Source organism: Pristis pectinata, chromosome 3, assembly GCF_009764475.1.
Source record: "Pristis pectinata isolate sPriPec2 chromosome 3, sPriPec2.1.pri, whole genome shotgun sequence".
In the NCBI taxonomy this organism is placed as follows: domain Eukaryota; kingdom Metazoa; phylum Chordata; class Chondrichthyes; order Rhinopristiformes; family Pristidae; genus Pristis; species Pristis pectinata.
The window spans coordinates 86098937-86123825 of NC_067407.1; the positions used below are offsets into that span (position 1 = coordinate 86098937).

The 24889-nt window shown below is 42.5% G+C and overlaps 1 protein-coding gene across 1 annotated transcript in view; it reads right to left on the reverse strand.

The window, feature by feature from the left end:
• The window catches only part of tmx4 (thioredoxin-related transmembrane protein 4), a 52648-nt gene that overhangs the window by 12518 nt on the left and 15241 nt on the right, over positions 1-24889 (reverse strand). The window contains exons 2-5 of the mRNA XM_052011684.1: positions 12657-12772; positions 5896-5941; positions 4244-4372; positions 3505-3550 (exon numbers count right to left, since the gene is read on the reverse strand). Of these exons, the coding sequence (XP_051867644.1) occupies positions 3505-3550; positions 4244-4372; positions 5896-5941; positions 12657-12772 (337 nt within the window). The remainder of the gene's footprint in view (positions 1-3504; positions 3551-4243; positions 4373-5895; positions 5942-12656; positions 12773-24889) is intronic.

Sequence of the window (24889 nt, forward strand, 5' to 3'; positions counted from 1 at the left end):
ATGCCCTCCATTTTTAGACTCCCCCTATCCTAGGAAAAAGACAGTGACTATCCACTCCATCTATGCCCCTCTCAATCTTATAAATCTCTATATCACTCCTCAGACTCCTGCGTTCCACTGATAATAAACTTAGCCTATCCAATCTCTCCTTACAAGTAAAGTTCTCCATTCCAGGGTACATCCTTGTGAATTTGTTGTGCACTCTTTCTGATGCTACCTGGGGTAAGTGACGAGAACTGTCCATGTTACTCCAAGTGCAGCCTGACTAATGTATCGTACAGCTGCAACACGACATCCCAACTCTTATACTCGATGCCTCAGCCTGTGAAGGCAAGCATGTTGAATAACTTCTTCACTACCCCATCCATCAGGGTCACCATTTTGAGGGAGCTATGAACTAGCACCCCAAGGTCCCTCTGTACATCAACACTCCTGAGGTCCCTGGCACTTATTGGATATATCCTATTCGTGGCAGGCACAGTAGTGTAGTGGTTAGCATAATGCTATTACAGCACCAGTGACCTGAGTTCAATTCCCGTCGCTGTCTGTAAGGAGTTTGTGCATTCTCCCCATGACTGCATGGGTTTCCTCCGGGTGCTCCGGTTTCCTCCCACATTCCAAAGATGTACGGGTTAGGAAGTTGTGGGCATGTTATGTTGGCGCCAGAAGCATGGCAACACTTGTGGGCTGCCCCCAGAACACTCTGTGTAAAAGATGTATTTCACTGTGTGTTTCGATGTACATGTAACGAATAAAGATAAAGATATCTTATCTTAACTGTGTGGGTTTTCCCCGGATGCTCCCATATCCCAAAGACATGCAGGTTGGTAGGTTAACTGGTCACTCTAAATTACCCCCAGTGTGTAGTTCTGGGGACGGGGGGAAGTTGGAAGAAATATGTGAAGAAGGATAATGCGTTTCGATGTACAAGTGACTAATAAAGATATCTTATCTCATCTGGTGTCTCAAGTCCCAAAATGCACTACCTCACACTTGTCTAGGTTAAATTTAATCTGCCACTGTTTTACCCAACTTTCCCTTTGATCTATGTCCCTCTGTATCCTTTCACAACCTCCTTCGCTATCTACTACTCCGCCACTTTCTGTGCTGTCAGCCAACTTACTGATCAGCCCACCTACATTCTCATCCAAGTCATTTATATACAGGACAAACAACATTCCTGACACCGATCCCTGAAGTACACTACTGATTACAAACTTCCAGTCAGGAAAACACCTGTCGACCACTGCCCTCTGCCTTCTCTCACCGATCTACTGACCAATCTATTGACCTAACATTTACAAAAAACTAGCCACCCTCTGTGACTTTCTGCAAGAGAGTGACCCATTATCATTTACCTGAGCATCCACCTCAAGTGAGACCATGGGTGTAGAGATTGGTGATCAGGTTTTCTCACTTATAAGGAAAAGAGGAAGATACTGGTAATATACAGCACGTCAGGAGAAGAAAGGAAGGTGGATGGAGGAGAATGAAGAATCCTGGTTGTTGCCCAAATTGGAGGACTTAATTTAGAGGGGGAGATAGGATAGCCTGGGCTTGTTTTCCCTGGAGCAAAGGAGACTGAAGGGTGACCTGACAGAAGGATGAGTCCTGATGAAGGGTCTCAGCCCAAAACATCCATTTCCCTCCATAGATGCTGCCTGACCTGCCAAGTTCCTCCAGCACTTTTTGTATGTAAGATTATGAAAGGCATAGATACAGTTGGCTGACAAAATTTTTTTTTGCATGTTAGGAGTATCAAAAGCAAGAGAGCATAGGTTTAAGGTAAGGGGAAGAAGCTTTTAAGAGGATCTGAGGAGTACGTTTTTTTAAAAAAAAAGAGTGTGGTTGATACCTGGAACTTGCTGCCAGTGGAGGTGGTGGAATCGGATACAATTGCTTTATTTAAGAGACATTTAGTCAGACACTTAAATAGGCAAGGAAGAGAAGGATATGGACCTGGTGCAGATAAATGAGATTAGTGTAGGTGGGGAGAAAGATTGACATGGATGTGGTGGGCCGAAGGGCCCGTTTCTGTACGGTACAACTCTATGGCAATGACCCAAATTGCTTGGGTCATTGCCATAGAGTTGTACGGTACAGAATATTTTGCTCCAGTTGGTTTATAATGTTGTATCTGGACTTTGTGTTCGGCTTTCTGCATAGCATGAAAAACACGCTGGGCTTGGCTGGGGTAGAGTAATTCCTTGAGTAATGAACATTAGATTTACGAATTTTCACTACACATTCACTCTTTGGGGTATGCATTTGATTCATGAAGCTTTTTTTTCCCCCTATGACTGCATACCACTCTCTGTGCATAGCAACGCACTGTACCAAAATTACCATAGTGCATTTCACCCAGCTTTAATTCTGCTTAACAATATGTTTTCCAGGAACACATTCCATTTTTTATACATCAAGGAATGATTGTACACAGAGATACAAAGGACTGCAGATGCTGAATCTAGATGAATTCCATCAATGATTGTACACATTCCCTAAAATGAAACCAGCACATGAAGGGTTAAATTACAAGAGGAGGTGTACAATTTGATTAGCATTCTCTTAAATTTAGTAGCTCAATGGATAATCCAAGTAAAATTATTTAGAAGAGGGATTTAGTGGAATAGATACAGCAAAATTACTTTCCCTCATGGGAGAATCTAGACAACAGGGTTCAAGTGAAAAATTACAGCTGGGCCATTCTGAAGTGAAATCAGGAGACCCTAGAGGATAGTGCAGTTCTGCAGCACATTCCCACCTGAGGCAATGAAAGCTTTGACAATAATAGGCTTCAAGTCTGAGGTTCATTTTTTTTAAATCAGGTAAGTGCATCAAGGGACACAGAGCAAAGGGAGTTGAGGTGGAGCTGAGGATGTCGATCACTGACTATCCCACTGAATGTTCCCACGCTCCAAAACAATCAGAAAACATTTTTGTTTTAAACCTGATTTTCTGCTTAATTTACTTGCAACTCCTTCAAGGAAGTAATTCCCAATGCCACTTGGAGAATTCAATTAAAAATGACATTACAAAACACAATTTGGAAACATCAATAAGAGTTGGAGGATCGTCTGCCAATAAATCACTGCCAATTACATCGATCAATTCATTTCAATGGGATCAACCAATCAATCATCAGCTAGGACAGAACAAAGAAGACAATAAAAAGGTAAAGAAATGCAGGAAAAAAGCCAGACAGAGTCAAAATCTCTGGGTTACTTCCATCAACGTTTCAGTCGCACGAACATGGAAATTAAAACAGTAATACAAAACATACAGCAGGTAAATACCATTCATGCTTGCTAGTGTGGTCAATTTTACATTTTGGCAACAGTTAAAGCACTGATTCATTTTAGTTCTGACTGTTAAATATTTATTTATACTAAGGTGAATTTGTATAATCCACCTCTCAGGTTTGTGATATTCTGCGTTGAGAGTAGATCAATTACTTTCGAATAAAAATTGCTCTGTGAGGAGTTTTGTGTGGTTGGCACTTACTCTAATCCATACAGAGAGCCGGAAAAGACCTGCCATCCCAGACATCCTAAAGGAGGAATGGATAAAGCAAATTAATGACAGGAACCAATTAGCTCTGCTCCACTATCAGCCACATCATAACAAAGCTTCTCAACGTGACAAAGCCATCTGTTAGACCACAGGATAATGGAGTCAAAATCAGCCAGCACGGTTTCGGTAGGCCAAATGGTCTCCTTCCTTTCTGCATGATTCCATTCCAAAAGGTGAGTGCAAATTAAAACTCAAATTGCCTTCTGCTGATGCTGAATCTTTCTGTACTCCAGCAGCTGCTGTGGTGATTCCCGCTGGCTTCCCCCCCCCCCCCCCATTGCTACCTTCACCAATTATTTATTTCACTTCAAGCATTTCCCCACCTTGGCCGCGTGCCCTATTATCCTATTTCCCTGAACGTCAATTCTATTTAATACCTTGTCCCCGTTCCCAATTCGGTTCCCACCCAACTACGTCCCAGAAAATGCAGCAAATAGCACAAATCTAGCAACCCATTCGCTGGTCTCTGAAAGCAAATGAGCCCATACTGAACTGAAAATTCACATCTTCAGAAAAAATGATACAAGCAAGCCAGAACACACATCGCAGCTTTTAAAGAAGTATACTGATGAGATATACTTTATTCTTTTACACGCAGAGCTGGTGTGGGGTGCTATGTAAAATCAAGGCTGCCCCTTTTTGCCCCAGTAAAAATAAATCTAATCATTACACAATGGAAGATGGAGATTTCCACCCACTGATCGATTCCACAGCTTCCCACTTCTTCTCCTTAATGAAACTTTGGAAGTCTTCCAGCATCCGTGCGCCATGATATTTGCGAAAAACACCTTCTTTGGCACTGTGAAGAGGAAGGTGAAGTGTGGCAGAACCAAGATGTCATCAGCACATTTTAAATTCGAGGCTCAGCACATTCAAAACAATGCAGTCAGGCAACTCACATCTATGTACATAACCAAGATCAAGCTGAAGGAGGTTCAAAGTACTACAGACAGAAATCGCGGAGATAGAGTCATAGTCACACAGCACAGAAACATACCGTTCAGCCCACTGAATCACTGCCAACCATCAAGCACATGTTTAGACTGATCCTAATTTATCATTTTCTTCATTTTCATGAACCCCACACCATCACATTTAGACTAATCCCAAATTTTTATTTTCCCATAGTCCTCAACTCCCCCCATATTCTACCAATCACTACACACTAGAGATAATTTACAAGGAAATGCAGTGAAAATGCCAAAAAGATCCCAACTACTGCTCAAAGAGTAACGTAGAGAATGTAAAGAACCACCAATGTTAGCAGTGTACTGTGCACTCGTCTGGATACCCTGCTTTCAGTCCAAGTCAGTGCAGATTCATGAACATTTCCCCACCAGGGGCACCACGTGCCAGCAATTACTTTTAAAACTGGACAAGACCCATGCTCAGTTTGCAGGATCCCTAACTGTAGGATACACGGAGGCAACCCCGAAATTGAAAGCAGCAGCCGAGAGAAATTATCAGACCCACCCATGTCTAGCTAGCCTTAGCGAATTTTGCTAGCTTTTTATGCAGCCTCCAGCACAAGACCTCACAAGGTTAGGCTTCCTAAAAAAAAGGCACCTTGAGGAGAGGTGTTCTCAAGGTAGGAGGTTGAGTGAAGTTCGCAATTAAAGAACTTTAATCCAACCTCAATAATTATCCTACAGCAATATGAATTTTAAAATTCCCACATTAGCCACCTTGTGGTCCCACAGATTAAGTTTACTGCAGAACAGATTATTTCGTGCAAAAGGACTATGACATCTGAACTTCCTCCCTCTTCATCCACCATTATCTTGCCTTATGCATTAATTAACTTTCCCTTAAATACGTTTGTCTTACTTGCCTCAGTAATTCAGATGTTGGGGGTATGTTCCACATTCTAATCACTCTCTGGGCAATTCTTCCTGAGTTCCTTGGTGCAGATATTATACATTATGGCCCCTAGCTTTGGTCTCACTATAACAGGAAACATTTTCTCCATTTCTATTCTTATCAACCCTTGCCATCCTCTTCAAGACACCAAACACTCTTGACTAATGTTATACCATTGCTGGTGGATAAACTGTCCCAACTTAAAGCCAACAGCCATCAAAACAAGCAGGCTTCCATCACATCAGCTCCAGCTAGGTTTGAATACAGATGCCCGATAATGCGAGAACAGCGAAAAAAAAACTTTTCTTACAGCTTTTGGTTGCAAATAATCTGATCGTTTTAACACTTGTCAGAATGACACTTTGTGTCAATAAATCTGATTTTTGTCAATAAATCTGATTTTAATTATGACACAGCATTAAAAATTGAGCATGGAAACATCATAATAATCTTTATACTTACTGATAAATGGTTGGCAAAGTAGTAACAAAAAAACGACCACTCAAACCTAAAGAAAAGATTTTGAAAAAAAAAAACTTTTATGACAGTATTGTACTCCAATGCCTTATTATGTACAGAATTATTGATTTTAGAAAAGACAATACAATAAAAATTTACTTTAGTTATACATCATGCCCCAAGGACCCAATATACTTAGCATGATGTGTGTTTTTATTTTCAAATAAAACCTTGCATTTATACATTACCTTTCATCACGTCAGGACATCCTAAAGCAAATTAAGCACATCTGTAGTAACAACATGTGTATTCCAGTAAATGCCTTGAGCTTTAATCATTTGAATGGATTTAATTCCTGAGCCAATTTGGAACTCAGTATAGCCACACTTGAGGCACAGTCACCATTTCATTTACCAGTTTAGGAAACATGCCGATACATCAGGATGAGTCAGGGGAGACAGATGAAGCAATGTAATCGGCATTCCAAAACAACTCTACTGCAGATGCCTTTGCGATATATGCTCAGGCCTTATCCAGACGATTACTTCGAAAGCTACGTACGCTCTTGTCTGTGTTGCAAGTTTGCTTAATACAATCAGGGCACGTACAAGAATAATATAAAGGCATTAAAACTCCAGTCAGACAGAACGTAATAGCATTAGCAGCATGTAGCAGAATTCCAGATTGTAGAATCGATATCCTTTTGTGTAAAAAATTCAATTTCACCCATAGTTGACACTTTAAATGTGTTTTGCCAGGGGTCACCAAAAAGAATTTCGATACTGGGATGCACTGATTTTTAAAAAATGTGACCGTGGGTCTCTTCCACTTAGAAGCAGTAGAACATGTTTGCCGAGCTCAGAATGCCTTGTCATTTGCACGCTGCTCGTTGGAAGGCAGGTCGCCTCAGTTAAAGTGCAAGTCAGCTATACTGGTACAGAAAAACAGGGGTGTGCAGATGGGAGGGTCGGTAACAGCACTATAGTCTCCTCTTCGAGACCCACCGTGTATGGAGTGGGGCAATGATGTTTCATGCTGCAATAGGCCCCAGCCATTGCAAGCAACAGAATCATTGGAGGCACAAATCACCCCATCTTCATGCACGGTGCAAAGAGACTGGAGTTGGTGCAGGCTGCCCCGAAAAGATCAACAAATAAAATAACATTCCTGTGGCAACTGTCGAATTCAAGTATTGTGCGTGATTTTCTCCTCATCTTACTGTAAGGGGGAATGAAGATCGTAGGTCAAAACCTTTTAACTTCTGGATTCAATTAGCATTGCACAAGGTTTACGACACATGCAAATGATGCAGGGGAGGAGTGACATCCGGGGTATGTTATATCACACCCCAATTTGTGCAGTTCAGTTTCCCACTGGCCCAAAACAGGAAATTGGCACAAACATTTCAAGACATCTGCAAAGCGACATTTAGGTATGATTTTCACAAAAGCAGCACAATGGGTCCCATTGCTAGCCATTTGTCATTTGATAGCCAGTGAGTTTTTCTGCTTTAAGCTCAAGGCTCTTCCAAGGCAGGAGAAAAGACAACTTCCAGTAAAGCTAAGATATTAGTTTCACAATTGTATCATTCTGGGATTAAATCCACAGGAAATTACAAGCAGGATAACAACCAGACTGGATCCACTTCTGATCGGTCAACCAAAGAATTACATAACCACTCCACTAGATGGTGCAACTGCATTGGAAAATTGGAGTGTTGTGAATCAGGCTGGTCTCAGGTTATCAAGTTGAGTTTATTGTCATATGCACGATTACGGTGAGGTACAGGTACAATCAAAAACTTACTTGCAGCAGCATAATGGGCACGCAGATTCAGACAAGAAGTAGAACATAAATTATACATAAAGTTACACAAGACAATGAAGAAAAAGATTGTGCAAGGCAAGACATTAGTGCAAAAAACCACCATGCCTACCCCCAAAGAGTAATTCATCTCTAAAGCAGATGGACCTGAAGGCAAAATCAACTTTCTGCGATTAAAGTGAGCTCCCTCAAAAAATGCTGCTTCGATTAAATAACTAAATGAATATGAAGTCACTTGAGATCTGAAGAAGGGGCCTGACCCAAAATATTGACTGCCTGCTTTTCTCTACAGATGCTGCCTGGCCTGCTGAGTTCCTCCAGCATCAACGTGTTTTTCATCTAGATTCCAGTGTCTGCAGTCCTTTGTTTCTCTATGAAGTTATTTTATATCTCTTTTGCTCTGGAGACTAAAGTTAGCCAATGCAAACTTAGAAAAAGGTGAAATTAAAAAGAGAAAACCCATTTCTATATTGCTGATTCCTGTGGTCATTACCAAAGATTTTACAAACTGGCTTTACATAAAGATACAGTCCCAATGCATACAAGTAGGATTTGTGTAGATGGGCAAAAATAGTTGTCATGGGCATAGTGGGCTGACAAGCCAGTTTCTGTAGCAAAAAAACATTGTTGGAGTTACTCAGCGAGTCAGCAAGCATCAGTGGCGTCAAAGGGATAGTCGAGACCCTGCATCAGGATTGGGAGTGTAGAGGGGAGATTGCCTATGTAAAGATGAGGGGGATGGGTGAGGCAGGAGCTGACAGGCGATAGGTGGAACCAGCTGAGGAAGGACTGATGGGCTGTATAACTTTATGACTCATGCTTCTCCTCCCTCAAATGTTTCATAGCAGCCAATTTGAGTTGGATTTTGCAGTTCTGGGGAAAAAATAATTAATCTTCCTGGAATTGCAAAATGCAACTCGGGTACAATTTTGTTGAAGGAAAGAAGGCAATATTATCTTTCTTCCGAAGGCTGATTAGTAGAATTTAAGATCTTCACAAAAATACAGATGCAAGAGGTTCTCTTCCACTCGGCAAAGTCAATGAATAGTGGAAGCTTTGGGCCTCTACAATTATTGTGCTTGCTTTCTGATTGTTGCATTTTGAGAGGGGGGAATTGAATAAGATCACAAGATCACCATTCGGCCCATCGAGTCTGCTCCAGAATAAGAAGAGTTATGGTTGGGATGGGTGCATTGCTGGCAAGGCCAGCAGTTATTGCCCACTCTAGATTTCTCTTGGGAAGCTGGCGGTCAGCTATTTTGTTGATAAGATATAAGATATCTTTATTAGTCACATTTACATCGAAACACACAGTGAAATGCAGCTTTTATGTAGAGTGTTCTGGGGGCAGCCCGCAAGTGTCGCCATGCTTCCGGCACCAACATAACATGCCCACAACTTCCTAACCCGTACATCTTTGGAATGTGGGAGGAAACCGGAGCACCCAGAGGAAACCCACGCAGACACGGGGAGAACGTACAAACTCCTTACAGACAGCGGTTGGAATTGAACCTGGAACACTGGCGCTGTAATAGCGTTACGCTAACCGCTACACTACCGTGCCTACCCCTACACTACCATGCCTACTTTGTTGTGGATTTACTCCGATCGTGTTTTTAGGAAGGAAGTTGCAGAATTCTGTCTGGACAACAATGGAAGAATAGCTGATATTTTTCCTGGTCGGGATGGTTGGGGCTTTGGTGTTGAAGCAGCAGGTGGATGGCGTTCCCTTTCTCTGGCTGCCCTTGATGTCACAAGTTTACAACATGCTGCTGAAGAAGCCTTAACAAGGCACTACTGTCCAACTTGAAGGCAGTGCAGTGGAGCAGCAGTTAGTGCTGCTGCCTCACAGCTCCAGGTACACAGGCTCGATCCTGACCTCAGGTGCTACCTGTACGGAATTTGCATGTTCTCCAGTAGCTGTGCAGGTTTCCATGAGGTGCTCCAGTTTCCTCCCACATCCCCAAGGGGTGCTGGCAGGTTAATTGGCTATTGTAAATTAACCCCGCTGTAGGTCAATGGCAAAAGAATAAAAAGGGAGTTGATGGACAGATGTGACAGGGAAATAAGGAGAGCTGGAATGGGATTGCTCCTTTCGGAGTCGTCATGGATTCAATGAACCAAATGGCTTCCTTCTGCGTCATTGTAAATACTTCTACGACTTCCCTTGAATTTTCCCAACATTCAGTATCTCTCGGCCCCAGAGCCGGTGACAAAAATTGTTGGAATCTAGGACAGGAATCCTGGAAGTACCTGGAAAATATGCCATTTCATTGTGCTAAGTGGGTGTGAATTATCAATGGATGATGTCAAGCAGTTTAGCAGGGAACTTTAAGCTGATTAGTTGCCTGGAAATTTACCTGTGACGTTGGTGCTAAATGCCGTATATAGTCAGGTCAGTATAACGTGCTCTGCTTCTGAACTTTATTCCAAGGGCTCCAGCTGAATGAATTTCAGAGGCAGCTCCCAACATAATTATGTCATGGCAGTGATGTTCTCAGGACACAAGTTAAATGAGAAATGATACTGGGGATCATGGATGGAGCTCATGGTTTTGGGGGAAAATTCAGTGCCAAGTCCACACACATCCTCAAGCAGCAAGAGGTGCTGGGGCAGGGACACCAGATTCGACTGGCTTCCCTGCCGTCACCTGGAGAACAGAGGCCAATGTACAATGATCCCAATTCTGCTCCAGTTGAAATCAAGTAGCAAACCACATGCCATGTGCTATAATTAAGCCTGCTCTTCATTCCACGGAGTCCCAATAAAACCCAGTGCTGGGTGTCACTGTAAGAGTGTGGGTCGGAATAGCCTTTAAATTATTGAACCACCCTACCCGCAGATCGAAGAGATTGGCATCAAGTTAGTCTGAGTGCAGTGAGCTAAAATGTGCACAGCGATATTGTAGATTGACATGCAAAGTGAATTATGACAAACTGAAGGATGTTCAGCTTGGGGCGGGTATGATAGCCACACAGTGTATGTAGCTCCCATGTAGAGAATGCTGAACCAATCGAAACAAGGTGTTCGTGCAGTCGAGTTCAAGTGCATAATGCCCTGAGTTCCAGTGCCACTCCAGATAAACTAGGCTGACACGTCCATGAACATAAGTGAGAGTCAGGTGCCGTTGATCAAAGGAGAAACTAAACTGAGGTCCAGGCTAGCCATTTCAGGTTTAGCGGGAGCATCAGTTGACAGGATTTGAGTGACAGTAGATGCTCGTCGCCCATCCAACTACAGCTTTCTCTCAACCATTGTAAACAAGATCATATCAATTAGTCATACCAGTCACATGCTCTTTCTAGGCCCACACTATTGGCCAATTGGCTACAATCACTTGCCAACAACTGAACAAAGAATAAAAATGTTGAAACTGTTTGTGGGTTATGAAGTCTTTCAGTAAACTGCGACGGCACGATAAAATAAGATTAATCCATGCTCCTCACTGCAACAGCTTAATTTTTCAAATGTTTTAACCTTAAAAACGGATGTATACGAGACATCGAGATTTAAGTTTTATTTCAGAAAAATGGGAACAATTTGTTCCCAAAATTACAATTTGTACTGATTTATGGTGGATAAAACATGGAGTCCAGTTTGTGACAAAGCAACTGACCATGATATAAATGTCCAGATAATATCTGGCATGCAATAAAGTTACACTTTATGAAGATAATGAACATACAGTTCTCAGCTTTTGTCTCAGCTTTTGAATCACTGACAACTATTTTAATAAGCAAGTGAAAATAGCATCCAATTAACATATTTAAATAACATCTACCAAGGATGTTATTCTTGATGCGAATAACTTACAAAGGACAGCACTGGGAAAACTCATTTTCTAATTAACCCAACTGATTTAAGCTAGGAATTTCAGGCACCTGTACATAAGAGAATGCAAGGCTCTATTTCACAAAAAGCATGGGAATTATCACTGGGGTCCTGGCAAATATTTATCCCTCAATTAATAAACACCAAACCATATTTTCTGGTCATTAGCATGTTGCTTTTTTGTAGGAGCTTGCTGTGTGCAAATTTGCTGTCATGTTTCCTGCAGCTCCAGTGACCAGGGTTCAGTCCTCGCCTCTGATGTTGCCCGTGCAGAGTATGCACAGTTTCCTCCCACGGGCCAAAGACGTGTGGGTTGCAGGTTATTTGCCTGCTGAAAGTTGCCCCAAGCGTAGCTTTGCAGCAAGAGAATCAGGAGGGGAGTTGACGGGATTGCGAGAAGAAAGCAGGGTGTAGTGTAGACAGGTGATCGGCACCAACGAGGTGGATCAAAAAGCCTGTTTCTGTTGCTATACGACTTATGACTCAATGACAATGACTATCTCAAAACTACTCCATGGGTTGCAGAACATTTTGAAACAACCCAGGGCTGTTATAATCCTGGCTCTTTTTCAGACATCTGAAATTAAGTCTGAGTAAGGTACCTTGCTGATCCTTAGCATCTCTTTGGAGCTCTCAGTAGCTGAGCTGATTTCAGCCTTCCCTGCTTGTTGTGAATAATTTGTGTAATTCCAATGCAAGTTGTGATTGCAATAAACTATTTATTAGCAATGCAAATCTCCTTCGTAAAGAAACAGTAGTTTTGAAAGATCCCTCCCACCCTCCCCCAATTAATTATACACAGGAGTCATTTCTACCAGTTAGCAAGAGAATGGAAATAAACTTAACATATACACACATTATCTGAATAATAGTTTCAAAAGGCAGGGACAACATTAGCTTTGAGTATTATATGCAGAGGATGTTGAGGCTGCAATGTTGCATAACATTGTGGTTGAACATTGTGGTTGAACATTTTGTTTTGCCTTGCAGTAAATATCTGACAATGTTATGAAGGTATGAAAGAGATTAAAGATGATCCACATTATGGGTTCAAGAATGCATAAGAAACCATAAAGGTCTACAGGTACAAAGGCCCTCTAGCAGCATACCTGGCTCTCGAGTGACATCTATCTTTCCCACGTGGATGCCAAGTTCCCCACAGGACTTTCCGAGGTCTTCCCAGTCAGCCTGGATTTGCTTGCATGCTGGACACCAGGGGGCATGGCTGCAGAAGTGAAAGGAAAGCAAAACAAAACAGTTCACAACTGGAATTTTATTCAACCAAACGGTCAGGCCTTGGCAGAAGTTAAAGAATTTTAACACGGACGTTACTTCTCTGCTTCTGCCGCAAGTCAAAAAGACAGCGTTGTGTGTAGGCTGTTCCATGCCCTCCCTCCACACAATGTAAAACCTCCTTATGACAGTCGATGTATTACATGGTCCCCCCCCCCCCCCAGCCCCCCAATGAGCCCCATGCTCATTCATTGGAGGCAAGCCAATGCTGTTAACTGGAGTAGAGATTTTCTGCTTTTGCTAACCAGTGTTAACACCAAAAAACCTCCACTCAACCTTAATTAGTCCCTTCAGTCTAATTGCCCCCAATGCACTTATGGTGTGACATTACTTTTACCAAATCTCCCATCTCAATCTTCACAATAAGCCCTTGAGTGCAATAATGTGCAAAGCCACCAGCATCCTTTATATCACACCCTTTATGCCAACAGGAAGAACTTCATTAACCATTGGTTATATTTGAATCCTGGCTCCAAATATGAAAGCTACGATCCAAACCAGTTCACCACTTAGTCTTAAACAATAGTGAAGAATTGTATTTATGAAGTACCTATCATATCCACAAGATTTCCAAAGTGTTCTGCATCCAATAAAGTGCTCTAATGTAGAAAGCACAGCAGCAAACTGATTGGCACAGTGGTGTAGCTAGTAGAGCTGCTACCTCACAGCTCCAGTGACACAGGTTCAATCCCGACTACCGCCTGTGTGGAGTTTGCACAGACTCCAATTTTCTCCCACATCCCAAAATCTTCCAGGCTAGGAGATTAATTGTCCACTGTAAATTGCCCCCAGTATAGCTTGATGGTAGAATTAATTGGCACATAGGGAGAATAGATTATAGGAAAAATTAGTGGGCTAACATAATTGTTCCATGAGCCAGCATAGATTCAAGGGGCCAAATGGCCTCATTTTATGCCATAAAGAAGTATAATATAAAATATATAACACAGCAAATTCTCACAGACTTGAAGTCACAACGACCAATAAAAGCATAGTAGCACTTTGAGTGATAAATATTGACCACCACAAGTGCTTTGGCAGCTTTTAATTCCACTTGAGGGAGCAAATAGGGGCTCAGCCTAATGTAGGATTGACACCTCAAGTAGGGCAGTGTATCTGTCCTCCAGCATCTATATGATGCTGGACTACCAGCCTGGAATGTGGTCACAGAGAAACACGACACAGGGACGGCCTCTTTGGCCCACTGAGTCCACACCAAGTTGCCATTTACACCAATCCCACACGAGTCCCACTTTATTCTTTCCACAACCCCATTAATCCCCCCTTAACCTCAGATTCTATCACCCACTATATAAAAAAATACAGCATGCAGTTCTGATGGACACAATACAGAAAGGATGTGGAGGCTTTGGAGAGGGTGCAGAAGAGGCTCACCAGGATGTTGCCTGGATTTGAATATATTAGCTACAAGGAAAGGTTGGACAACTTGGATTGTTTTCTCTAGAATGTTGGAGGAGAAAATTATGAGAGGCATAGACAAGAAAGATAGTCAGAGCCTTCTTCCCCATGGTGGAAATGCCAAATACTAGGGGGGCATAGCTTTAAGGCAAGACGGGGAAAATATAAAGGAGATGTGTGGGTTAAGTTATTATTTTTAAACATAGAGAGTGATGGGCACCTGGGATGCCATCCCAGGGAATGGTAGAATCAGTTACAATAGTAACGTTTAAGAGGCAATTTGACAGACACATGAACAGTCAGGAAAAGGAGGGACACAGACCAGGCAGATGAGATTAGTTAGATTGGCATCATGGTCGGCCGAGACATGGTGGGCCGAAGGGCCTGCTCCTGTGCTATATTGCTCTATGTTCTATGTAAACTCAGGGCAAATTACAGTGGTCAATTAACCCATCAACCCACGCACCTTTGATGATGTGGGAGGAAACCGGAGCATCTGAAGGAATCCCACACGATCACAGGGAGAACGTGGCAAACTCCACACACATGGCCACGCAAGTCAGGATTGAACCCAGGTCCCTGGAGTTGAAAGGCAGCGGCTCTACCAGCCCGTTCACTGTGCTGCCTTCTGGTGCAGAAGTGAAGGTGATCCCTGCTGAACCACACCCATGCAACACACATGCTGCAGCTTAAGGAGCAGCAAACATTTGATGGTGCAATGGAACTTAAAACACCGAGGAATTGCATTTACACTGGAAATGCTTCAGTGTGGATGGTTCATTTTTATGAACTCTGCGCATAACCCACAACACAAGTCCCAAAAGTAGAAAAACAGCAGATGCTTGGTTTAAATATAAACATTTCATTCATCCTTCCAGTTCAGCAACCACGATCTTGTCCAATGGAATGCACCAGCTCTTGTTCTCTGTGTGATCTGTACAAGCAAAATCTAGTGGGTGGGCAGCCAATTCAACAGATGACTTTGCGCAACTTCTGTTGTACAACAAATGAAGGGCAATTGAAAAAAAAACTTTAAAAGATGTGTCAAAGGTGAACAGTGTCTGGATGGGACAGCAAGGGGCTGCAAGTGTCGTGGACACACAGTCCACAATTAAAAGCTCACAGTTAGGAGTGACATGGTTCAAAGAGAAACTAAAGTGATAAAAAGAGTGTTGAGAATAAATTTAATGCACTTTGCAATTCCATTAGTTCCTTCTCTGGATTCCCAGTTCAAAGAATAAGAAATCAATTTAGTCCATTACTTGATACCCTTAGTTCGTTCCGGTGCTTGTACAGAGTGCAGTTAAATTAAGGGAACAACACTGTGGTGCACCAGAAGAAGTGTGTAATATAATGACTGATAACTGATTAATCCTTGCCAAGATACTTTGTAAGCCCAACCCTTACCCAAACCCTAAAGCAGGATCAAAAAAGGTTAGAATACTTCCTTTAAAAAGTAGCTAACAACTTTTCACCACAAACTTAAGAGTTAAATCTCCAACCATGCTTATGATTGATTTTCCAGTGTATTCTGTACCTACCACATTCCTCTCTTCAATGATTCACCCACCACTCCTCTTGGCTGGTACTTGAAGTGGCAGAGGTCTAGCTTCCTTCTAACAATTCCAGAATGAGGGAGGCAGCTAGCGAACCATTTCCAAACTTTTTGACTGGGGTACCTCATAGACTAAACTGTATTACTAACCACAGCACATGCAGTACATGGGGAGGGAGGCATGGAATGGGAAATCCTGATGATATGGCATGTATGCAGGAGCATCCACAAGCTCATCCTAGCATCTTGTTCAAGGTGACACCACAGCAGAGAGTTTGGGGGTGGGGGAGAGAACTGTAGGAGACATGCACCTTCTTAAAGGCAGCAAAGAGAAACCAAGCCTAAGAATGATCTACAAATAGCTCAGAGAAAAGGCATGACATCTTTGGCTGCAGGAAGTATATGACCTTCAACCACATTCGACAACAGTAATCACTTGTCTATATCTCTGTAGCCAGCCATGATCTCAATGATTCACCAACTCTGCTCATGATTTTCTTTGCTTCATCATGGGTGGGCTGACCTTCAACTGCCAGAAGTTACACCCACGTCAAGGACTCTGGACTCCCAAATCAGGACAATGACAACTACTCTTGGCTCTCAATGAAAAACAACAGAAAAGAACGTCTCCATCAGGCACTGCCAGCTTCTGATGGAAATGTTAAGTAAAAACTATTTGTATAGTAGACCTGAACTTTTGACAGATACAAACTTCAATGGATTGTGTGCAAGCATTAATGCACTCAAATATATTTATATATGGCATAGTTAACCCACACTAAGGTGATACAACCATGCAGTCCATAAGAAGGTGTCTCTCCAGTAAGCCTGCATCCCTCTAACCCTCTGGTCTAAAACCCAAGAACGGTCAAAGCAGAAGACTGAGAGTTCAGAACAAAAGTTATGCTTTTGTTGCAATTGCCCAAACTCTGGAATTCTATTCCAGAATCTCTCTGTTTCTTTCTCCTTCTTTAAAACATTCTTTAAAACTTCTGACCATAGCGAGGCTTCTGGTCACCATGCCCCGGTACCTCCTTAGGTGTCCCGGTACAGGATTTTGGATGCACGTGCTAAATCATTGTGGGACATTTTGCTAAGTTAAAGGCCCGAAAAAAATACAAATGGTTGTTTATCACTTAAATCATTGTGACAAAGAGGCTATCACAACAAATCTTGGTGACAATTGCTGGACAACAGCATACCAGTCAAGTGAAATCATGATCATTCAGTCTGAACCACAATACCTGGAGCACTTTCTAACAAACAAAATTATTTTAAGCTACATTCATTAAACCCTATCAATATATTGTGGGCACCCTTAAAATTCAGTCCACATTTGCAGTCAATTCTCAGGAGTTCATTTAAATCGGACAATAAACAAAGTTTGCAAAATACACTTACTTTTTGCTCATATTTATTTTCATACTTAACAGTTAAACCTGGATCACAATCTTCAAGGGAATGGCGATTATGCAAGAGAAATTGACTATTGCTCATAAATGCAAGTACATTTTTCCACCTATTTGCATATAATTTTTAAAGAGTAACATTTAAAAATTACATAAATAAGTTTTTAAAAGGTGAAATTGGAAAAGGTTTTACAGCTTCTGCAATGTCAAGCACCAATTTTAAGCAAATATAGTTGTGAGCAGGCTAATAAATGCAACCACTGGATTATTCACCAGTGAATTTCTGAAAGGCACCATTACTTAAAGCCTGTTTGCCTGGTAATTTATGGACATGGAATAATTGCACATAAAAGTGGTGATATTATGTCAAAAGTATAATTTTGTTGGAATAATATCCTGAAATGAAGCCTCCCCCGACTTCAGAAGCTATATTTCTATAATAGTGAAATACAGACATGCTTCATGCAACAAACTGATCTTCCATGAAAGTGAGTCATTAAGAACAACATTATAGAGTCAGAGACCATGGGAAAGAAACAATCTTTCACAGTAGTTACAGCCACATTGAGGAAAATGGACTCCCAACCGGGTCAAAAAATCAGAACTACAACAATTGCTCCTGACTTTCAACAAAAAAAACTAGGCAAGTTACTACCAGCTTCTCATGGAATGACGCAAAAAAAATATAGTAAGCCTGAACTTTTGACAGATATAAATTTAATGGAATATGTGCAAACATTAAACATCAAAACATATTTACACAAGACATAGCTAAACAATACTACAAGCAACCCCCAATTTACAGCGGGTTGCGTTCCTAGAAAATAATCCATATCGCGATTTTCGTAACACGAAACCATGTCATCTGCGCTTGCTTAAGTAACTGGAGTTGAAAAGACCGTTCACAGAAATTCCGGGGTGGGGGGGGCGCGCAGAGGGGAGAGAGAGCGAGAGCGAGAGAGCGAGAGAGCGAGAGAGAGAATTTTATTCCATATCTCATATTCTTGAGTGGTGATTTGTGAACGGCAATGATGGCATGCACAATGAGAAGGGGCAAGCATTCAATTCTGATGAGGACCTGCACTGAGCAGTTGGATCGAATGCCTCTTATTCATAGTGCTCCATCATTTTACTCCATCAACTGCAATGGGTGGGGATGATCAAAAACACTCAAGATGAATATCCATCCTAACTACACATCAAACCCAACTGCCTTCACCAACTCTAAACCTCCATAAAAAAAGCTGTGTACAAGTCACATGGGCACACAAGCTATCCTTCATTTTAGCGACTTCAATTTTAGGAAGATTACTTTTGAGTTGAAAATGTATTTGGCTTTTCCCCCACAGCTTTGCAATGAAAAGAAAATCAATACCAGTTTTGAAATCTTATTTATTCCATTAATGATGTACTGTGTTGCTGTGTTATGTATGACAATTTCATTGCCTCCAATAAAGTTTGGTAAAATAGAAACAAATACGGAAATACAGGCATCCACATATACTTTTTGGAACAATAAGCAGCCAATTCTCCTTAGCCCAATTTTATTACTTAGTGGTATAGAAGCTGCAACAGTTTACAAGCAGCAGCAGCACCAACTCGCCACGTTCTTTAGAGCTTCCTAAAAATACCCAGAATGGCAGGCACTGTAGCGCAGCGGTTAGCATAATGCTATTATAGTGCCAGCGACGTGGGTTCAATTCCAGCCGCTGTCTGTAAGGAGTTTGTATGTTCTCCCCGTGACTGCGTAGGTTTCCTCCCAGTTCCTCCCACATTCCAAAGACATACGGGTTAGGAAGTTGTGGGCATGCTATGTTGGCGGAGGAAGAGTGGCGACACTTGCGGGCTGCCCCTAGAACACTCTATGCAAAAGAGACATTTCACTGTGTATTTCGATGTATATGTGACTAATAAAGAAATCTTATCTTATTATACACCAGAATTTACAGTAATTGTTGAGGAACAGATAGCAAAATAAAAGTATTTTGTTGTTTGTTTTTAATGGAAGCCCTCAAAGCAACAACTGACTGTAATTGCACAAGTTATGCTAGATTAATTTTAATGTGTAAAATTGGAAGGAAAGTAAACCAACCTTTTAGGTCCAATGCAAGTAACTATTATTCAGCACAGATCCCTCAAAGAAAAACAGCCTGTTTCTTGGAGTCATCTACAGCTACTGCAGACAAATTTATTTTACATGTTTAATATACCAGTTTTGAAATCTTATTTATTCCATTGATGATGTACTGTGTTGCTGTGTTACGTATTACAATTTCATTGCCTCCAGTAAAGTTTGGTAAAGTAGAAACTAATATGAAAATACAGGCATCCACATAAAACTAATAGGTCATTTTTGGTAATTTTTGCAGGCACAGTAGTGCAGCAGTTAGCGTAACACTATTACAGCACCAGCAACCTGGGTTCAATTCCTGCTGCTGCCTGTAAGGAGTTTGTACATTCTCCCCGTGTCTGCGTGGGTTTCCTCCGGGTGCTCCAGTTTCCTCCCACATTCCAAAGACGGACAGGTTGGGAGCTGTGGCCATGCTATGTTGGCACAGGAAGAGTGGTGACACTTGCGGGCTGCCCCCAGTACATTCTCACTAACGCAAAAAGACGCATTTCACTGTGTGTTTCGATATACATGTGACTAATAAATAAATATCTAATGTCTATCTATCTAATATCAATACAAACTCCCAGCTGATTTACCCCCAAGGCCAGTGTTAGAAGGAGAACCCCTGGTACTGTGCAAGCTGAGATCAGCTACATCATAAACCAAGAACCAAACCAGCAACCTTCCAGCTTTCTACAACTGAACTGTATTGTCTCTACCAACAGTGCTCATAGGTACTTCCTTCAGACACAAGCAGTGGCACAGAGGTTGCCTCACAGCTCCAGAGTTTGATCCTAACCTGGAGCTTACGTGTTTTCCCTAAGACTGCGTGTTCCAGTTTCCTCCCATATCCCAAGAAGCGTGCGAGTTGATAGGTTAATTGATGACTGTAAATTGATCCCAGTGTGTTGGTGAGTGGTGGAAGTGACAGGAGTGAGAATAGAAAATATGAGGCGAGTGTTGGATTGGTGTATATGGGTGCTTGATGATTGGTGCAGAGTTAGTGGGTTGAAGGACCTGTTTCCATGCTGTTTGACTCTATGACTCTATATAAGGCTCATCAGGTTGATAGCAAGTCTGGCCTTACTCCGTCACAGATATTCCTCTAATCCCATCCATCCCTCCTGCACATCTACGTAACTCAACCCATTCTAGGCAGCTGCCTTAGGTCATCAACAGTCCGAACCTGCACTTCTAGTTCTTCCTAGAGTCATCAGAGCTCAGAACTTCGCAAGCAAACTATTTCATATCCAAATAAATGAGAAAAAAAGAGCTTCACAGACCAAAATAGAGAGTATACTTGATACACATTTGCTGAGCAGGAGAGGAAATTCCAGCACCAGTGTCCAGCTCACCAAAGCATGAGCCCAGGGCCAACCAGTGGTAGAGAAAGCAAATAGCCGGCAATGGGGAAGGGGTGCAACTTTTTTGCGAAAAGCAATTTCATTGCCTTAGTCATCCCACAGCAGGTCCACGAAGTGTGCGGAGGGAAAGGGTGCAGGGGCGGGTTACTAAATTAATACCACCACTCATGCATGAGGAGCAATTAAGCACTCTGAGCTTTTTTTTAAAAACACTCCTAAAAGGGAAAGGCAGAGAGGAGGATAATTGAAGGTCTTTTTAGGGGCTCAATAAATAGTGGAAAAGCTCTTCTACTGTGTACAGAACTGGAGGACCAGAGAGGACTGATTCAAGATGACAAAAAAAATGAACAGTCAAATCAGCTATGTTGTCAACATTAGCATGATTAACATATCCATTAAGCTGTCACTACCAAATGCCTATGGGGAAGCTTTAAGTTGCTTCAAAGTGGAAATAGCTTTTAAAGAAAACTATTGCTCAATTTTATGAGCTCTCTCATGTTAATAAAGGAAGAAGCGGATGTGCAGATTCAGAGTTGATGGCCTAACACGTTGTCCATCAATAGGTTGTGCTACACATTTCAAGCACTTGGGAGAGGGAAAATAAAAGAGAAAAACCCGCAGATGCTGAAAATCTGAAATAAAATCAGAAAATGCTGGAAACACTCAGCAGGTCAGTCAGCACCTGTGGAAAGAGAAACAGAGTTAACGTTCCGGGTCAAACACCTTTCGTCAGAATGGACGGAGGCATAAGAAAATAGTTTTAAGTTGCACCACACCCTTCAGCACTGCTGTGCACCAGAAACTGCCAGCCACCGCAGAGATAAACTTATTAATAAAGGACTTTGTCAAGCTCTTAACTGCACGAGTTCTTTGCAAATCTCGCAACAAGTCCCCATAAATTCTAACATAACCCTGCTCTAATTCTTTCAAAAGAAGGCAAAGAGCCACCCAAATAAAGTGTACAAATCAAGTTTCTCTCTCGACACACTAAAGCACAGTTCACAACACTTGGCAGAGAATTTTGTCAGCAATGTATCTTTCTAGCTATCACCCCGGCTCACCTGGATCCACCTATCTCCTGCCAGCTCTTGCTCCACCCCTTCCCTCCACTTTTTTTATACTGGCTATCTCCTCCATCTTTCAATCCAGATGAAAGGTCTCATCCCGAAATGTTGACTGTCCATTTCCCTCCACAGATGCTGCCTGATCTGCTGAGTTCCTCCAGCATCTTGCTATCTTTTTAGCTACATCTTTATTTAAATAAAGTCCTGTGTGTGTAATTATTTAGAAAATACCAAGTCCTTGTTACTTGTGAGGAAAGGGGCACGGACTTCCCACGGATACCACAAAGGCTGTAATGACAGGGTGGCCAACCCTGCATGGATAATATAACTTCTATGTAAGCTTCACCTTGTCAAAAGAAGCTGAAATATACAAATACTCTGGACCCCAGCTCTGGCTGCAAATTGACTAATTTTTTACTTAACAACTGGCCATCCATCTCATGGCAAAGAAGATTCAACAGACACCACAGGAAAAAATCTCTGGAGCCACATGCTATATTTCCCAACTCTCCTAATAAGATATCTTGTAATAATACAGGACACAGATCCACAGACAGTATGCCAGAAGGTACAGAGGACTTAGTATATTCCAATGATGGTCTGAATGACCTCCTTTTGTGAGGAACCCTCCCACAGTTCTAATTTTAGTAGGAAGCTAACAATGGATTGTAATTTCTGAAAGGTGGCAATGGTCACACATGGTAATTGAAAGCTAATTAATATTACTTGCTTCATAACAAGATATATTGCAAAGCAACAACAAGTATTCTATTTTTTTTAAAAGATTGTGATGCACCAAACCGTTTAATAATTTATCTCTGGGAATTTTTTGGTCAAATCAAAATCCCTCTTTTCTCACCAGGACAAAAATGCTTGTAAAAGCACCCAATTCATTGCCTGGTCTTGACAGTCTTCAGCTGAATAGATGGATAAACCCAAGTTTTTGCAATTTGTTTAAACCTTTTATTTTTATTTCAGTTATTCATGTAAATGGCCTTGAATTGTGTTATGGGCATTTTGTGAAGTTTGAACCAGCTCACCCTTTGTTTACTGATATAACAGGTGCTAATAATTATTCTGGGGGTTTTCAGGCAAGTGTTGATTGACAGCACTGTGCCAGCCAATAAGCTGGTGGGGAAAATCTGTGGCAAGACTTGCAGCAAAGAGTATATTTTTCAGCAAAGTTAATTTTCTCAGCAAACTGTGTAGCAATGCAACTCTGGAGGGCCCCCAACCCTCACACTGCACTGTCACCGCGCAGGCCGCTTCTAGCGCCCAAGTCTGTGGTCTCAACCTCCAAGCTGTTCTCGTCTTGGTGGTGGTGGTGTCGGTGGGGTTATATACTGGCTCTCAGAGAGAACGAAACGATTAAGGGCGGCACGGTAGTGTAGCGGTTAGTGTAACGCTATTAAAGCGCCAACGACCCAGGTTCAATTCCAGCCGCTGTCTGTAAGGAGTTTGTACGTTCTTCCAGTGTCTGTGTGGGTTTCCTCTGGGTGCTCAGGTTTCCTCCCACATTCCAAAGACATACAGGTTAGGAGCTGTGGGCATGCTATGTTGGCACCAAAAGAGTGGCGACACTTGCAGGCTGTCCCCAGCACATTCTCAGTAACACAAAAAGATGCATTTCACTGTGTGTTTCGATGTACATGCAACTTATAAATAAATATATCTTATCAAATTGAGAATACCATATAAACACCGCACACCAAAAAGGAGGGAAAACAGATGTCCCAATATTTTAAACACAATGGGAAAAGAGAAACAAAAGACTGCAGATGTTGGAATATCTAGATGAAAAACATGATGATGCTGGAGGAACTCAGCAGGCCAGGCAGCATCCATGGAGAAAAGCAGGCCGTCAACATTTCAGGTCAGGACCCTTCTTCAGGACTAAAGATAGGAAAAGGAGAAGCCCAATATATAGGAGGGGAAAGCAGATGTAGAGCAGTGAGAGACGGACTCACGAAGCTCCCGAAGACAGGAAGAAGGGACCTGACCCGAAACACTGACCGCCTGCTTTTCTCCACGGATGCTGCCTGGCCTGCTGAGTTACTCCAGCATCATCGTGTTTTTCAATGGGAAAAGGGACTTGGGGAGCTTGTGTACTACATCAAGCGTTTTGCCAAATTCATCAGGAAGGATATGGGCATAAGGGTGACAATGCCAGGCAGTGGGGGACCCTGATCAAAGCCCCCCTGTACATGGATGATGTCACCATCTTCTGCTCAGATCCATGGTCAGTCTACAGATTAATCACTATCTGTAATCAGTTTGAACTGGCGTCAGAGGGTCAGAGTCAATCGCAGCAAGAGCGAGGCCACCTTCTCTGGCAACTGGACTGAATGATCCTCTGCTCCCTTCACCCAGTCAGGTCTGCCTACTTGAAGGTGCTGAGAATCTGATTTGAGAAAGCAGGGCACGTGGCAAGGATTGGCTGGAGTGGATAGTCAAGAGGAAACAGGGATTGGGAATGCTGGAGCGCTTCTCACTCTCTCTCTCTCTTCCCCCCCCCCCCCCACTCAAAGGTAGGCAAGAACCTGGTCATCAGGTGCGAGGTGCTCTCAGCATTGCTGTGTGTGGCGCAGGTATGGCCCACAGCAGGCTCTTGCGCCGTGGCAGACACCCGAGCCACCTTCTGCTTCAGCTGGAGATCCAAAATGGATTGCGTTCATCAGATTGTGATGTACCAGTCTCCAGAGAAAGTGTGGAGGGCGCGGGGGAGACGTACCCAACACTGCCCTCCTTCTGATGGGAACCTTTGCGTGTGGCTGCATCAAGCTGTGAAGTTCGTAAGCATCAAGTGTCACTACAAGCTGAGGTTTTACCTGTCCCCCGTGTTGCAAAGGATGGGCCTGGCTTCCTTCCATTCGGTTGGACTTGCTGCATGCACAACCTGTCTTTCATGGAAGTGTTTCTGCAAAAAAAAAATAACTTTGACCACAATTCCATCAGAGAGTGGTCAGCACAGAACGTCCTGAAAGCCCTGCGGGAGAAAGGCACGATGGATCTTGTGGGACGGTTGCCTCAGGAGACTGTCACAGTCATTTGACAGGATGCCACCGCCGCCAGAGCTCACGAACAAGCACCAAGATCTCACTTGGCTGCCAGTGAGAAGGGCCCCC